This window comes from Limulus polyphemus, unplaced genomic scaffold (assembly GCF_000517525.1).
Source record: "Limulus polyphemus unplaced genomic scaffold, Limulus_polyphemus-2.1.2 Scaffold2331, whole genome shotgun sequence".
Classification (NCBI taxonomy): Eukaryota; Metazoa; Arthropoda; class Merostomata; order Xiphosura; family Limulidae; genus Limulus; species Limulus polyphemus.
In genome coordinates, this window is record NW_013667941.1 from 5,767 (window position 1) to 22,480 (window position 16,714).

Genomic DNA, 16,714 nt, shown 5'->3' on the forward strand with positions numbered 1-16,714 from the left:
TCTTACTTTACTAAATTCCGGCTTAGTTAAACATGATAGATAATTGCTCTATGGAAGCACACTGCAGAAACTTTTCTATTAAAGCTAGTTTGCTGCACATGTCCCTAGTGTAAACATTATTCTAGTCTAAAAGTAAACAACTGTAAAAATATGGTTTTATCTTATACAAGACCACATAACTTAGTAGTTTTTAGGTAGTAGCAGGACAAACGTAGAAACAGGGCATTCTTCCTAATCACTGTGCAAAGTTCATTAATACATTTCAACAGAAGTGCAACAAGTTTGGACTATGACGACAGGTTTCTATGCTATTCCTTTTTCAAATGAAGATTAAAATGTTTCTAATAATAGCACATATATATAAATATAATTTTTAAGCTTTAATAAGCATATTAAAAACCTTACCTGAAAGTCCTTTTCAGTCAGAAGATCTTTTGACCAATGTTTTAAAAAGGCAGCACACACATACAGGTGAAAAGTTGAGAAACCATCAGATTCTGACTGTAGAGAAAAAAAAAATCTATTTCAGGTGCTTTACTTTACAGAAATATGTGAACTAATACACCTCCAGTGTTTTGAAAATGGAAAGCCTTAAATTGATAAATGAGCTTTAAATACAAAATATTATACACAAATAGTAAGCATTTCCACATAAACCATTACCAAACATGAATACTTACCAAGTATGTATCCCACAATCTAATGGTACATCTTAATGGAAGCTCTCTCATCAGCAGATTATTCATCCATCGAAATGAAAACTGTAAATATTCCACTGTGTGACACTCTAAGTGTTTATGTAAGGGTGCTGGAAAAATTGAGAGGATTGAAGAAAATATTCAGTGGTTAATAAGCACAAATAACATTCTAAATGTTTATGTGAGGATGCAGGAAAAAACAAAGAAGATTGAAGTAAATGTTTAGTGGTTAATAAGCACAAACAACATTCTAAGTATTTATGTAAGAGTGCTGGAAGTATGGAGAGGATTGACAAAAATATTCAGCACAAACATTCTAGCTGTTTATGTATGAATCCAAGGAAAAACAATTGTGATCAAGATATTTACTAGTTAATAGGTGGAAATGATATTCTAAATGACTGTGTAATGATGTAGGCAAAATAAAGATGTTTGATCAAGATATTCGGTGACTGATGAATAAAAATATATGTTTCAAAAGATCACACAAAGCTGAGAATAACTAGATATAGACGGAAAAGGTCATAGGATTGGTCTTGGTGTATTTAATGAGTTTTTCCTTTTGATGTAAATATTAACTTAACTGTTTAAATGTTTATGTTTACATTACATATAGAAATGTATCTGATTTTCAAGGTTTACAGAGAAAAATTAGGAAATTTTGATTTTCAAAATTAGTTCTAAGTTTGACAGCGTTCAAAGATGCATATATTGTTTTTTCTTAAACCTGCAAGCTACATAAAAACATCAATTTAGAGAGAGAACTGCATGGGGAAGCTTAAAACTTCTGAAGTTAATGTTTTCCTAATTTGAAAATGTACTTCTAATAGATACTCACCTCTTCACACAGCAATGCTATATTTCTTGTGCATCTGCCTAGGAGACTTGCATGCCACTAGCCTTGAGGTAGCTCCCACTTAAATTCAAGTGTTTATTGCAAACTGAGCTGGTGCATGATGCGACAAAAGCCCTCCACCAATAGGAGAGCAACACAACTTCTATCTGCAGTAACTCCTCCTATAACTTTATTCTTTGACCAGGCAAAAAAAATTGCACTGGAAGTGGGGATAACAAATGCGAATGTGTGTGGTGGAAATACATTTTCAGATAAGGAAGTCGTTAACTTTGGAGATAACAACTGACCTCCTCACACAAGAAATGCTAGAATTCCACCTTGAAATGAAGAAGGAACCGATTCAAAAATTTACCAAGATGAGCTTCCTTTAGAAAGTGCTTGAAGAGAAGCCCTTGGAATGTGACACCTGTGGGAGACAGCATCTCGTGTTGATAAAGGAATATTCTTTGCCTGGAATGAAAGGGGCGAAAGGAAAATGAGCCCTAAATGTTGCAGGGATGGGCAGAATGAGAATATGGATGCCAAAAGCGGTTGGAAAGCCAATATGTGTAGTATGTATGGGGTGTGATCACATCATACAGTATGTGTTCATCTTGACTCTGCTAGACAGGAGAAGGTCAGATTAATTATGTATTATGTTTGTAAGGGGTGACTCATACTACCTGACAGTTTCCCACCACTCTACTTCTTACAGTATTGTGCTAAGCTTAACCAGTGAGGATTCTCTATGATTCACCATTTCAGTGGTTAGAAATTGGTAAGTGGCAAGGGTCTACCATGCTACACTTGAAAAAGGTGGGGGAGGAGGAAGATTTGCATTGGGGAGACCTGGAGAAATACCCAGATCCCCAATGGACCACCAGCCAGAAAGGTCTTTTACTGGAGACTGTGTAATAGGTGACTGTGAATCCCTATTTTTTAAAGCCAGCAAGTGCAAGACAAAAAAGTGGGGAGTCACTTCTCTGGTGCTGTCTTTTTCCATGACAGACCATGGAATTGTTACAGTCTGGATTATACAGAGAGTGGTCACAAGTAAATAGACACCACTTTTTCAGAAAAAATGAAAATTTTCAGTCATATTCACGTGAATTGATATATTTATAATTTAATTAATATCTATTAGATCTTCCTTTCGCTTTGTGGAGTTCGTTGATCCTTTGGGGCATTGTGAGAATCATCTTGTCAGTTTTAGATTGTCCTCTTTTTGTCCTCTCCGATGGACCAGGACGACTTGGACACTGCTCAGTTGTTTCCTGATCTGCACAATGATTCTGTTGCCTGTCGAAAGTGGGATTCCCAAATTCTGCAAAATTTGCCACTGACTTATTCCACCATCTGCTTGACCAACTATCCTTCCTCTAACAAAATCTGACAATTTGAGAGACCCTTGAATTCTAGGCATGTTGTAGCACAAGATAATTAGTGTGCGGACCATTTTCATTTATATAGTGCTCTGTGAACACAAATCAGTTAGCATAAATCAGTTAAATGACGAAAAATTAGGTGTCTATTTACTTGTGACCACTCAGTGTACAGTTGACTAAACTTGTATACCACGAGGATACCTCAAGTAGTCTTACAGAGCACCCTTATCTTTTTGTGAGTACTGGTAGAGCAAAGGCAGATGGTTTGAGCACTTTCCTGGAAGGTAAACACAAAGCCACCTGGCAGGATCCTTTTTGACAGAAAAGGAGAGAAATGAAAAGGGAAACATATGTACCTATTTCAGAGAGAGTAGGTAGATTGAAATATGATGACCAGAAAAGTCAAGATTCTGTGAGAGATGAAACAGCCAGACCATGAAGAGAAGCAAGAGAATGAGAAAGGTGACAAATCAAATGTGAAGAAATGAGATATAACCTGCAAGCATCCACATCCATAGCTGAATATGCTAACCAGGGGAGTTAACAGACCCATCCAGTAAGGGTAGAAGGAGAGAAGTCCCTAGAAAACGAGGAGTCCCATGGTAGGGACAGGTGATGCAGGGACCCCAAAAGGGAAAAGCCTGTAAGCAACACCAACCACCTCAAGGAGGACACTGAAACTGATCTAGGTCCAAACAATTATACACGAGACAGAAGAAAGGGAGATAGGAGAGAAAATATGGTTACCTTCCCAAGTAGTAAAAACCTTAGGAATGACAGACTGGTCTGAGTAGATGAGTATATCAATGCAGAGGAAGAGCGTAAAGCATCAAAATCATAGACATTTGAACAACGGCAATCACAATCGAATAGGAGGAAATAAGTCTGGACAAAAAGATGGTAGAAAGGGCAAGAAGTCAATGGCTTGAACAGGGCATGATAAGAGTGTGCAAGACCACAATAAGGTCCTAGTCAGTAATGGGAGAAGGGTTAGGAGGTCAGAAAAGAACAAAGGAGTAGAACAGAGTGAGAGGACAAGGGAAGAAACACCCTGTAGTACCAGAAAAGAAAAAAAATGCAATGAACAAGGCTGCCTGATAACTGGCAATGGTAGAAACCAAGAATCCATGGATGAACAGCCAGGTAAAAAGGCAAAAAAAAAGAGGTTCACAGTAGGATGACCACGAGGAAAATGGTGGTGGATGGACCAATGATGAAAAACCCACCACTCTAGTTGATAGACAGACATGGTGGAAGGGCAACAGGAATGTGAAAAGAAGAATGCCACACAATCAGATAGTCTGGCCTGAGAGGCAATGGATTGGACAAATCTCACACATGAAGATGGAGGGATGATATCTTTTGGTGAAAAAGGATGTGTGTGGTTTAAGTAATAGAGGAGATATTAGGAATAAGAAGGGGGGATCTGGATGATAAGTGAAGAAGCAGAGGAAACCAAAGCTGAACTAGCCAAAGAGACGCCAAAAATAGAACTTGACAAGGTGTGTCACATATCAAGGTGAGGATTCGAAGGAGGAGACAAAGAGAATAGGCATATCGAAAGAGGTGAGACCAGACCAGGCTGAAAGAACAGGGGACCAAAAGAGAGGAAGCCTGGAGTTGAGAAGCATGCCCAACTGAAAGCAACCCATAGAAAGACGGTCTTAACCTATCAAATGACATATTATATCACATTGTTTCCTGTATATTTCACCTCCAGTTTAAAAGTTTTTCCCATAGTACTCACATCAACAAGCTTAGCTGAATTTTTAAAAGCTTTTATCGAAATAGTTAGAAAGCCAAAACAATTATGAGTTATAGGACATTCTTTGCCTTATGCATGCTATTGTATTCTTAGATGCATTATTTAGTTAAATAAAAATTATTCAGCATAGCAGTACCATTAGTATAAAAAAGAGTGGGCTTAAATTTCATCAACAGTTGACAGCAAAAAAAAACAAAAGGACCTAGGTAAGTACTATATTTTCGTGTTTTTGATGTGTATTCTTTATTTATTATTATAAAAGTAACTAAAATGTACAAATTAAAAACTTACGAGGTTAGGTAAGGTTAGATTAGATTAGGAAAGATAATGAAAAATAGTAATAATAATAAAAATTCTTCCCAAGGATTGTTCACAAGCAGCTGTGCATTATGTAATTTCATATGGTAAGAATTCAAAGGACAATTAAACACTAAAATTAAGTATAAATAGATGTATACTGTTACAAGCTTTAGGCTACTTAGGATAACCAATTTTAGTTTAATGTTAGTAATTCTAGAAAGAAAAAAGGGTAAATTAGTTTTATTTCACATTTTAAATGGTGGTTATGAGGTCGGTCAAATTGAATGAATAGGTTTAGAGTTACAGTAGAGAAAATAACAAATAAAATATAAAGTTTTAGTGGAACAAAAATCTGACATTTATTTAGGAGGTTCTAGAGATTATGCAAATACAATTTCACAATAATCAGATAAAGAAAAGTATTTTTTGTCATAACAAGAAACTCACTTTGCATTCAATGCTTTAACGTCTTATGTTCACAGACAAATGTTTAGTGAAAATATCTAATTAAAAATTCTGCTTTTTTTAGTAGAAAATACTTGTAATGTTCTAATGAAAGCTTGATAAATTGTGTGAAGAAACAAAAAATATATTAAAGGCTATAGTATGGAAACTCTGAGAGTCACTTTGGGATCACAAACTCAGTCGAACCGACCAAGCCTTTAGCCACTAATGAAAGTATTCACTAACCAGCCAAAGTATTCAACTAACCATCAATACGTTTCATGAGATCCTTGAGTGTGTTTATTTTCCTTTGAATACCAGGCTGTGCAAATGTATAGTTCTCCTGGATTCCATCCAACAATTTTGAAAGACACCAGTAACTATCTGCCTCAATGACTTCAAGGCATTCTTTACTTAGAAGTGATACTTCATATGTCTCCACTTGTGAGCCTAAAAAATAAGAGTTTAAGGTTAATAACTTAAAAAATGTTTCTGGTTTTTATTGTTCTCACAGTCTAGTCCAAATGAGCTAAACAAATATGTTTATGATATAAGTTTAAGAATAATTTTCTGCTTATAATTTTGCCTAATTCACTCAACTACAAAAATTGATTATTCATATAAGTTGGATTTTTTTTGCACATAAAAACAAAAAACTGCTTAACCAAACTGAATTTTCACTTAAAAATATATGCAAATAGTAATAGGCAAGAAGCCTAAAAAGTATTAAATTTTATTTTAACCTATCCAGGTCTCAAAAACAAAAGATTGTGCTGGTTAAATTACATTTGTTAGAAAACCCTACACAGTTAATATTTTCTCACCTGTTTTACATTAATTTAATGGTTTAAATACCTTGCTTAAACATTTTTCCCATTTGCTAAGTAATCAAAATGTAAAGAACACATTCTACAAAAAAAGTTATAATGAAAACATAATAATTCTTATACTAAGAATATATGTTAACATTTTCTAATACTGAAAATGTATTTCCGATAGGTACTAACCCCTCTCACCTATAGCTATCTTGACCTTCACTTGCCGTCTAGGCATTGGTAAATCTTATGAACAGTGCACCAGTCTTTTATACCCCAATATTTTTTGTGTCATTGCAGCAACGTGTGCTGATAATATGACCACCTCCACCAATCCCATCACACCCTCTATTCTAGCGCAAGTAGCTTCCTCTACCATTGCAGCACAATCCTCACTTTCAAGAATTGGCATATATAAACCCCAAAACACCAGCAAATCAGTGGGGAGGAAGGGTGGGAAGTGGGTGAGAGGAGGTAAGTAGCTATGAAAATACATTTTTAGTGTTAGAAAATGTTAACTTTTGAAACAATACTACTTTCACTACCACATAGCTAGAATCCCACACTGGAAAGGTGGAGGGGGGTCAGTGAAGGCACAAAAACAAATAATCAAGTGGAGAGCAACAGCTATGAAAAAAAGCAGGTATGCCACTATTAAAATACAAGGCACACCTGTGGGACATAGCACTACTTCTGGAACAGGTATGCTCTTCACCCAGTAAAGAAGATAAGACACGTAGGGTAAAAATGAAGAGAATACATGGGTAGGGACAGAGGACTGCATATGAATAAGTCATGTGCAGACCACCTGGGCAGAAAACATCCCTTGGTATGCATTGGATCATGCCAAGTGCAGTCCAAGGACAAAAACAACACGTAAGTGCCTTGCATAATAGACATAATGCCGTAATGTGTGTACCCCCTCCTAAAATGACCAAAAATGTGCATGTCCCACAATTTTGTATGTATGTGTATGGGACCTGTAAAAACATATATCTGTACCAAATCCCATGTAAATTGGCCAATATACAGTGGAATAATTGCCAAAAACCTTAAAATTATGCTTTTTGCAGCATCTTGACCCCCTATAATTATTAAGAATTGACAAGTTCACAATTTTTTTTGTCAATGTGTGGGACCTGTAGAAAAGTATCTTTTTACTAAATGTCATGTATGTTGGTCAAAATATGGCCAAGTAATTGACCAAAAACCCTCAAATTATAGTTTTTGTGAGCTCTGACCTCCCTAAGAAAAAAGACTCAAAATGGGGAAGTTCAACTTTTTGTATGTCTATGTATTGGGCACATGAAATTTATATTTTTGCCAATTTTCATCTTGATTGCTATAAATATGACTGAACAGGAACCAAGAATATACATTTTTGGGTTGGTCGACATTTTACTCCATAATATTCTTAAAAAAGTCCTAAACCAAAGAAATGAAATAAGATGTCTGGGAATATTGGACCAAGATATAACCCTACCAAGTTTCAAGTCAATCATTTGGGAAGTGAAGGAATAGTGGTCGATTGAAAAGTGTTTGAAAGGAGAAGAAACAATAGAAAAACTGTATGTTTCTCTGCAGAGACATAACTAGCTCCAAGAAAGTATAGTAATTAATTAAGGTTGATTTGTTTTAGTAATGTTTACAAAACGTATTAAACTTTGTTATCAGTAACATATGTGCATAAACCCATTTAATCTTGTTATTTTCCATATAATATGATCCTGTTTTGTTTTTGCAGACAAACAAATCTTGTTAAACTTAAAATCAATTGAACTGATTTTAGTGTGGTAATTGAAAGTTTGTGGTTCTATAAGCAGTCATTGTGATTTTTATCAGTTTAAGCCTATTTTAGTCAGTCTTTTGCAAAATAATTAAGACATCAATAACTTATTTTTCTTAAAGGAATATAATATATATATTTTACTTCTTTTAATATAATTTGCTGTTTTCTTATTAATATATATTCATCAATATATTTCTGGAAAAACTATTTAGTAGACTTAGATATTTTTGTCTTGCATAAATGTAAACTACATTTATTTCAGTGCAACACATTAAGCTTATTACTTATTATTATTATATGTTGAAGGTATATCACAATGTTCATTTTCTTATTATGACTTCTCACTTAGCTATCCTCATTCAGTACTTAAAAGTGTTTGAGGTTGTAAAAACAGTAGTCACTATGCATTTTGTAGAATTATTTGATTTCTCTTTGCCTTATAATTATTGCTGGCACTTGCTATACACAGCTGGATGGGGCTTATAGGAATCTTTGTGCTAATTGAGATAGATCTGGAAATGTGTCTATGTTCAGTTTCAAAATACAAATTTATACTCATCCTTTATTTTTAGGGAATTCATCAATTCCCCCTTTTTAAACTCCCATAAGGTGCCAGCCTTCGCTTCTGCTGCCCCCAGTGGCATAGTGGTATTACTGCACTCTTACAACACTAGAAACTTGGTTTTGATATCCATGGTGGGTAGAACACAAATAGCCCATTGTGTAGCTTTTTGCTTAATTACAAACAAACATCACTTCTACTGTTGACAACTCATTCTATAAACTAATCGTGTTTTCAAAAAATATATGATCTTAATTGGAGCCTACTTGTTTTTCCAAATCTTAAACCTGTATCCTATTTTCTTCAGGATATAGCACAAAAGAATCAGAGGTTTTGATTATACCAATCTCCGGGTTAATCATTTATTATTCATAAAGATTATTTCTTACTCTTCTTTCTTGAGAGAAAATAAGAAATCTGAACTTACAAATCCCCATAAGATATTCCATCCATGCAAATTTCCTAAGAGCCCTTTCTAATAAACCAGTATCCTTTCTTAGGTAAGGAGACTAAAGTATTCCAAGCAAGGCTTAACTATTGATTTGTATATAGAGATAATTACCTATTTTGACTTATAATCAATGTGTCTGTAAATGCATCCTAATATATATTAGCTGTACTACTAGCAACAGAATAATACCTTGATGTCTTGAATGATTTATCTACCACTATGCCAAGTTCCTTTTCTTCAATTCAATAACTTGTTGTAGGTTCCTGTGTTCTAATGGAATCACAAGATTTCTACCTGAGCTGCTGTTGTGTCCATTGCATCTGGCTGGTTTTTTCCACTGGTTGGCTAAAAACAACTCCTTTGCCATCATCTAGTTTGCTTCTTTCCTGTTTTTGGAATATCTAGTAGAGATACTACTCTCTAAAACGAGTCACTCTCAAAACTTATTGGCATCATTTGTATGAACCTCTGATACACTAATCTCCTATTGCCCAACATTGATGCTTCATATGGCATTTCTGAAAAACAGAATCTATTTGTAGTTGCATTAAAAACATTCAACTGTTGCATCATCTTGTGGCATGCTTTCTGATGGGTGTGTATTTTTGAAAAAACAACTATTGTCTAAGTGACAAAATGCTAGAAAAATGTTTGCTTACTTCTTAAAAATCTACTTGTCACTTTCCCGTCTCACAAAACACACAAAAAGATAAAATATACCTTAGTATTTTGCTTTTATTTAACAGTGAATACAATCAACATTATGGATAAAAGAAGTAATATGTTTTTAAAGATCAGTGTTTTTTGCTAGGTTTAGCTAGCTCTATCAGGTGAATACAGTTGAATAATGGAATGAAATCATTACATGTTACAGTGTGAACAGTGATACTACATCACTAGGCAACAAAATATAAGCAAGTCAAACACAATTGTTAGACATGGAAAATTAAAATAAATATATCTTTACACTTTAATACTTGTTAATGCCAGTTTTATTTTGTTTTTTGTTTGTTAAAGAAAGCATTTGATAATAAAAATTTGATACCCCTGTTTATTCAAGTAAATAAACCTTCTGTTGGCAGTGAAGTAATAGGGTTGGTTATCCAATTCAAGTGTCTCACCAATTGCAAAAAATAATTCTTTAGCATAATGATCATTAATTCCCATATTTTTCTATGGAAACACTCCTGAATGATATACTGTTTGGCAAAACCCTGGAATTTGAAGCCACACTTTCATCATCAGTATTAGATCCAATAAGCTTTGAAATTTGTGACAAATTATTGTATTCTAGAACATGCTTATAGTTAAGATGATTGTATATTGAGCTAGTAGAAGCTGTTTTCCCTATGCCTACAAGTGAAATTAATATGCCACACAATTGGAACTTCACTTTAAAATTAAGAAGTAATTCAACGTAATCTTGCACAAGAATTTTTTTTTGCTTTTTAGATCATTAATAATAATTAGTGAACACAAAGGTTACCACTGAATCACTCTTCACACCATTGATAGCAATCATCAACTAAGTTATAGTACTTGTAATGCAAATGACAGGTTTTAAAATGTGTTGTTTACTGAATATTGCAGATATACTACAGGTTCAGACTTACAGAAGCATTGACACTGTCAACACTAGAGGGAGTTAACTACAATATGAATATTCACCTGGAAGTACTATATTAGTCTGTTAAAGTACTGATATTGCATCCTACTTAGTCTGTAATTTGTTTACTTTTTATTTCAAAATTTCATACTTGCTTTATTATTTACTTGTATGTCCTGTGAAACTGATTGTTTAAATAAATATATCAGCTATTCAGAGACTGAATATTTGGATGTTTGGAATTTAGCATAAACACTATCTGTTATTTCTCTTAATTAAGCATTTATACTGTATTTGTATTTGAAGAGTATTATACTTTTTTCTTTTCTACATGTAAACAATGAGTTAAAACAATACCATCAGATGAACGAATTACTATTTCACTTTGTGTTTCTTTTTAAATACCAAACTTACAAAGTAACTTCTGGTTGTAACATACATTCTTTGTTACGCCATTATGTTAGCCTTCATTTGAGGCATATTATATGTTCCAGGGATAACAAGAAAAAGCTCAATCCAAAAGATTTTACCATAGAAAACTTGAAGGATGAAACTGCTGGAAGATTACCGGGTACAGTAAATGGAGAACAGTTCATAATACAAAATTGCATGGTAAGCTTGATCTGTTCTTTCTTTCTCATTCATGTGGCAAAATGTTCAAATTATTTGCATAGCGTACACTGAATAAGAAAACTTAAATGTTTCATTCCCAAAAAGAATTCCACGTATAGTGAACCAGTGTGTGAAATAACTGATATCAAAGTACAACAAATTATTTAAAAGAGTAATGAAAAGAACCTAAATGTATTATATAGTGTAATTCTGAGATGCAGCATGATACTTTGAAAGCATTAAAATAAAGATACTTTTATTGTTAAAAGTTGAGAAATACCTTATTTTTTGCATAGAATATTGATGTAGGACTAATTTATGAGTCCTGGTATTAGGTGGAAGACCTCATCAGCACTGAACATAACAGATATAGTATGACTCACACATTGTTATACATTCTTCCTGCCTTCACTCATATGTTCTTTAACTTCCTAATAATTTACTCGTAAGTTGGCTGAACTTCTTTGGATTTTATTGGGATTATTGTCAAATATATTGCTAATAGAAAGGGTGCCTATCTGATGAAATAATGCTCACTGATTATTATAATTAAGGATGTATGTACAGCATATTAAATTAGCTATATTCAGTACTCAATTTATTTTCAGTTCTTAATCTGTTTAGGTAACTTGCTTTCATCAGAATTCTGAAACAGTACTACCTATTCTCACCTATAGCTCTCTTGACCTTCATTTGCCCTCTAGGCATTGGTAAACTTTTTAAAAGCATACCAGTCTTTTATACCCCTATACCTTTTGCATTGTTGCAGCAACATGTGCTGACCAATCCCATTTCACCATCTATACTAGTGCAGGTAGCTCCCTCTACCCTTGCAGCACATTCTTTGCTTTCTTGATTGGCATTCCCATGTATAGATTTGTGTTTTACATTCTTCACATGACTGCACATTTTTTTATCGTGCTTGGTCACGAATTAATATCAGTTTCAAGTTCAAGTTTCTACTCATTCGTTTTTCAGATGTTTCTGTTTCCTGAATTATACTTTGTTCATATGAAATTGGGTTTCTTATGGTGGTTGATAATTTTCCCACCATTAGCAGAGAGCGGTTATTACACTAGGCCTCAGTCTCAGGTTTCACAATGTTTGCTAAGGAAGCACAGACTTTCATTTGTGGGGAGTTCATGTCTTATGTTTGGCCAGCAATTTTTCCTTTCAAGATAGGTATTGTTCTTTTTCCCAGGAGATTTGTGCTAAGTTTTTCAGTGTATATTTCTCACTCCCAGTAGATATACCCATTTTCAATGAGTTTATGTGAGCTCGTGTGTATAGATGTAATTTCCCCACTTGATAATTTACATCATTCATCTCTTCTCTGGTGAGTGTTGTGTAAGTTCGAATTTTATACTTCTTTTACCATCTAGGTTGCTTTAGTTTACAATTTGTGTTTCAAGTTGGTTTCTTGCATTAATTTGGTTTAATATTTTACATTTTTTTTCACTGTTAATGTTATCTAGTTATAAGTTTCTTTTTTGTACCATTACTACTGGTCACATCTAATTGGGAATAAGTTTTGAGACAACCTTTGTTTCTGTTCACTGGGTGGCTTTTTATTTTCATGTTCTTTAGGGTAAGTTTTCTTTTCATGTCCTTTGTCTCATAGTTTCTTTGAGTTGACTTCTATGTTCTATGTTTAAGGATCATCTTATCAGTCCCTTTAGTGGTTTTGTACTTTAGGTGTTACTTATTGTTTTAGGTGGATTTTCTTAGTTTTGCAGGTGTGTTACTTTTAAGCTCTGTGTAGATTACATGTTTCTAATTTTTTGTTAGTTTATTAGTTCTGTGTATTTTCTTTAGTTTATGTGTCTTTTTGTCCAGTCGTCTTGCTCAGTCTGTTTGTGTCTTACAACACAATGAATCTATCTAATGTGTGGAGCCTACTCAACCAAGAGTTTACTTTTGTACTACTTTGTCTCTCTATACATGGAAGTTTAAAGTCCATTTCTTTATCTGTCCTGGTTGTATATTTATCTGCATTTGCTTCACTTCACCATCGAGCCCTATCTCTCACTTTGGTGGGTTTTATGCTCCAGTGTCAGATTCTTATCTTTGGTTCCTCTAGGTGAGTTTTGCCTTCCTGTTCTGAGTGCTAATAGACTGTCTTTCTTCAATTCTGTATATGTTTTATGGAGTGGTATACTTTTCATGGATGACAGGCTTCTGCTTGCTTTTTCCTGTGCCTGGTCAGTCACTCACAGCCACTTCCTTCTTTGAGAAGCATCTCAGGTAGGTTTCTTTTCACTTCCTTTTTTTGTCAAGCCCAGTCTTTTGTACTTTGGCTCCAGGATATTGATGGAACAGTTATGATTTCCATCCCTTCTCCTTCTCTCTATGTCTGTGAGGTTCCCTCTCTTTTGGGAGGTGGTCTTCCTTGGAAATGCTCATTTCCTTGGGTCAGACACACATGCATTTCCTTCACTGGATACTTCTCAACCAGTGGAACTTCCCTCACGATCCCTTGGACTTGCTCATATTCCTCATTTCCCCTGAGTTTTTGGATCAGTGGTCAGTTGAGGAGGCTACTCACCATATCCACATCCTGGTACCTTGGCAGTTCATTGGGCTCTGTACCCTTTCCTGCAGGAGTGAATGGTTTTGGTTCTTTATGCAATTCCACTATCGTCAGCTTTATCACCTAGAAAGGGGGAACCACATACCAATCTCTGTATGGTCAGACTCTGGATTTTATGTATTGGACCAATGACCTTGATGTGGTCACTTCATCCTTACATTTTTCTGTGGGTGTGTTCTCAACAGGGGACACTGCATATTTATATGTGTTCCCCATTCACTAGTGTGCCACACTTTCTTCCTTGTAGTCTTCAGTTCCTCACCCTTCAGCTGTGGAGATAGATGCTTTCAATCATTATTGCAGGGGTCTTCACCTATATGCCTATCCTCCAATTTGACTCAAATGTGGTTCCCTCTGCTCTGGTCCTTACTGGAGCAACACACCTTATCCTTTTCTCTGTCCTGTCCACTCCTTAGTTTTCCTCGATCTGATGGTTTTTCATCCAGATGCCTCCACACTCCTTCTTTCAGAGTGAATTTTGTCTGGTCAAGTGCCATGGTTCAGGGGCTCACCCCTATATGCCTATTCTTCATTCAGACTACTCCTCTTGTGGGTCTTTTCCCTTTTCTAAACCCTTTCTTCTTGTGTTCTGTTGGTTGCTCCAGATTAGGCCCTTCCTCTTTGTCTATGTACCAGGAGCACAAGTCTTGCTTCAGTCTCTGGTCTTTTTCCCAGGGTTTCCATCTATCCACTACTTTTGTTCCTCACCTGTCCCAGCTCTTCATTTGGTAGTTTGTTCAAGGTTTGTCTGTTTCAACTGTTACTTTTTATAGAGCTGCCCTGTCAAACTCCCTCCTTTCTCCCTCTTCCAGAAAGTTTCTCTTCCTTGGGTTGTTCCATTTCTTTGATCTAGTCCTTCTGACAGGTTTTCTTTGTTCTGCTGGATTGGGATCTCCATATTGTTCTTTCTATCCTGTCCAGTCTTCCCTTTGAACCCATTGCAATTTGTTCCTTGTAGGATATTTCTCTTCCGACCTCAATCCTCCCCCTCCTGGTATGTGGTCTTCATCATTCCGATTTTTATGACATAATTTACCATTTCTCATATGTTTTTCATTATCTGGATCTGGCATTCCTTCCTTGGACTTTGGCTGCCCAGGTAGATTGTTTTGCCTTCTCTTTTCTTCCCTTTCAATCCCTTCCTTTTCCCACCTGTATTTGTTTCCCATTCGTTTCCAGATCATCTCCTTTGTCCAGTTTGTTCCCTGCTCTGTTGTTTGGATCGTACTGTCTCCTTTCGTTGTTCTCGTTCTTTTTTGACTGTTCCATGGCATTCCTGTTTCCCCTGATCTTTCTCATATTATGCTCATGGGTTGGGTTTGTCAACCCCTACACCTGGTGTATTTGGATGTGTCCCTGTCCAATCACCATCTACATATTATTCTTCACACCTAATTCATCATCTAACTGTGTCTTTAGCTGCTCAACTCCACCATTGTTTGAAGGGATCATTCTGGCCAGTATGTGAACAACTCCCTAACCTTTCTTCACTCTTTCTCTGCACAACTTTGTTGTGTCTTCCTTGGGTAGGTATCATCTTCCTCCTGTGCCAATCGACACATGTCTGTTCACCTGTGCCTGGGGTAAGTCATCATTTTTTTTTCTCTCTTTTATACCGTTGCTTATACATCATATTTTAGGATCCCACCTGGTGACAGGTGTTGCCTGGTCAGGTATGCTGAATTTTATATTTGAGCACTATGTCTGTATACTGTATACTCCAATGCTCACTGTGGAGATGGGGGTGTTTCTGTAAGACCGGTGGTGTATCTTTATCTATATGTATCACATTTTTTTATCAATATCAATATCTGTATATATATATCCTAAGGACCATCACTGAAGGACTCCATGAGTAAAGCAGATAGGCATTTTTGCCCATCTCTACTGACCTGTGATTCTTACAATCTGGGTCTTTCTGCTTTTCAAAATAGTGAAATGCAGATACCCATTGCACTGTCTCCAGTCAGTCTTTCCTCTGGATCACCCAATGCATCCATCCCCTTCCCTTTCTTCTAGTGGAGCACGGTGGTCTTTTCTACTTCTGGTTCCCAGTCGCTGGAGTGGGGGATCGTGGAGGTTTCCTCACGAGTGGGTTTTGTACAATAACACAATCTCATAGCCATATGTACTCACTCAATGAGAAGAGGGCTGTTGTTGTTATGCTGCATATTATATTAAAAGGTTAAATAAACCCATAATATTAGTGGGTTTGGTCAATTACTTAGCCTTGTTTCAACAAATTTACTTAGAATTTGGTACAAAGATATTCCTTACAGGTCCCAAACAGAGATACAGTCAATTTTGGAATTTTTGTCCTTTGCTCAATTTTTCACCAAGGAAAGCACAATTCTGGGTTTTGGGAACTATTCATGTGTATTTCAACCAACTTACATGGGATTTGGTACAAAGATACCTTCTTACAGGTCCCAAGCAGTTATACACACAGTTTTCAATTTTTCTGGGGTTCAAATTGGACATGTTGGAATTGTGTGGCAGAAACATGTTGCATTTATCCACTAATGATGGCCTCTTAAATTTGTTATTTATTATAATTTCCACTTCCAACTACTTGTAGTAAGTCTTAGGTTATACCACTCATGGTAAATGATAAGAAAATTTCAACTTATCAGTTGTTACATAGATATTAATATCTGGCCACATTAAATATTCAGTAAAAATGACAAGCAGGTTGAATACTGAATACTAACTAAATGTCCATTACAACCCCATATACTTAATAGCTACAAATGTATCTTAAGAAAAGGACTCAAAACTGATGCATTACCGTCAAAGCAAATAGTTTTTAATGATTCATTTTTATTTCATCATAGTATAAGACAGATATTATACATATATATT

At 35.4% G+C, this 16,714-nt stretch overlaps 1 protein-coding gene and 1 long non-coding RNA gene across 5 annotated transcripts in view; one reads left to right on the forward strand and one right to left on the reverse strand.

The window, feature by feature from the left end:
• The window catches only part of LOC106466644 (protein XRP2-like), a 54,231-nt gene that overhangs the window by 5,237 nt on the left and 32,280 nt on the right, over positions 1-16,714 (forward strand). For all 4 annotated transcript variants that reach the window (XM_013926935.2, XM_022394694.1, XM_022394693.1 and 1 more), the window contains exon 3: positions 11,145-11,262. In XM_013926935.2, coding sequence (XP_013782389.1) covers positions 11,145-11,262 — 118 coding nt within the window. The remainder of the gene's footprint in view (positions 1-11,144; positions 11,263-16,714) is intronic.
• Positions 401-5,873, reverse strand: LOC111087577. The gene is made up of 3 exons (XR_002612256.1): positions 5,695-5,873; positions 681-808; positions 401-501 (listed from the first exon to the last, which is right to left on the reverse strand). It is a non-coding gene; the product is annotated as an uncharacterized LOC111087577 (long non-coding RNA).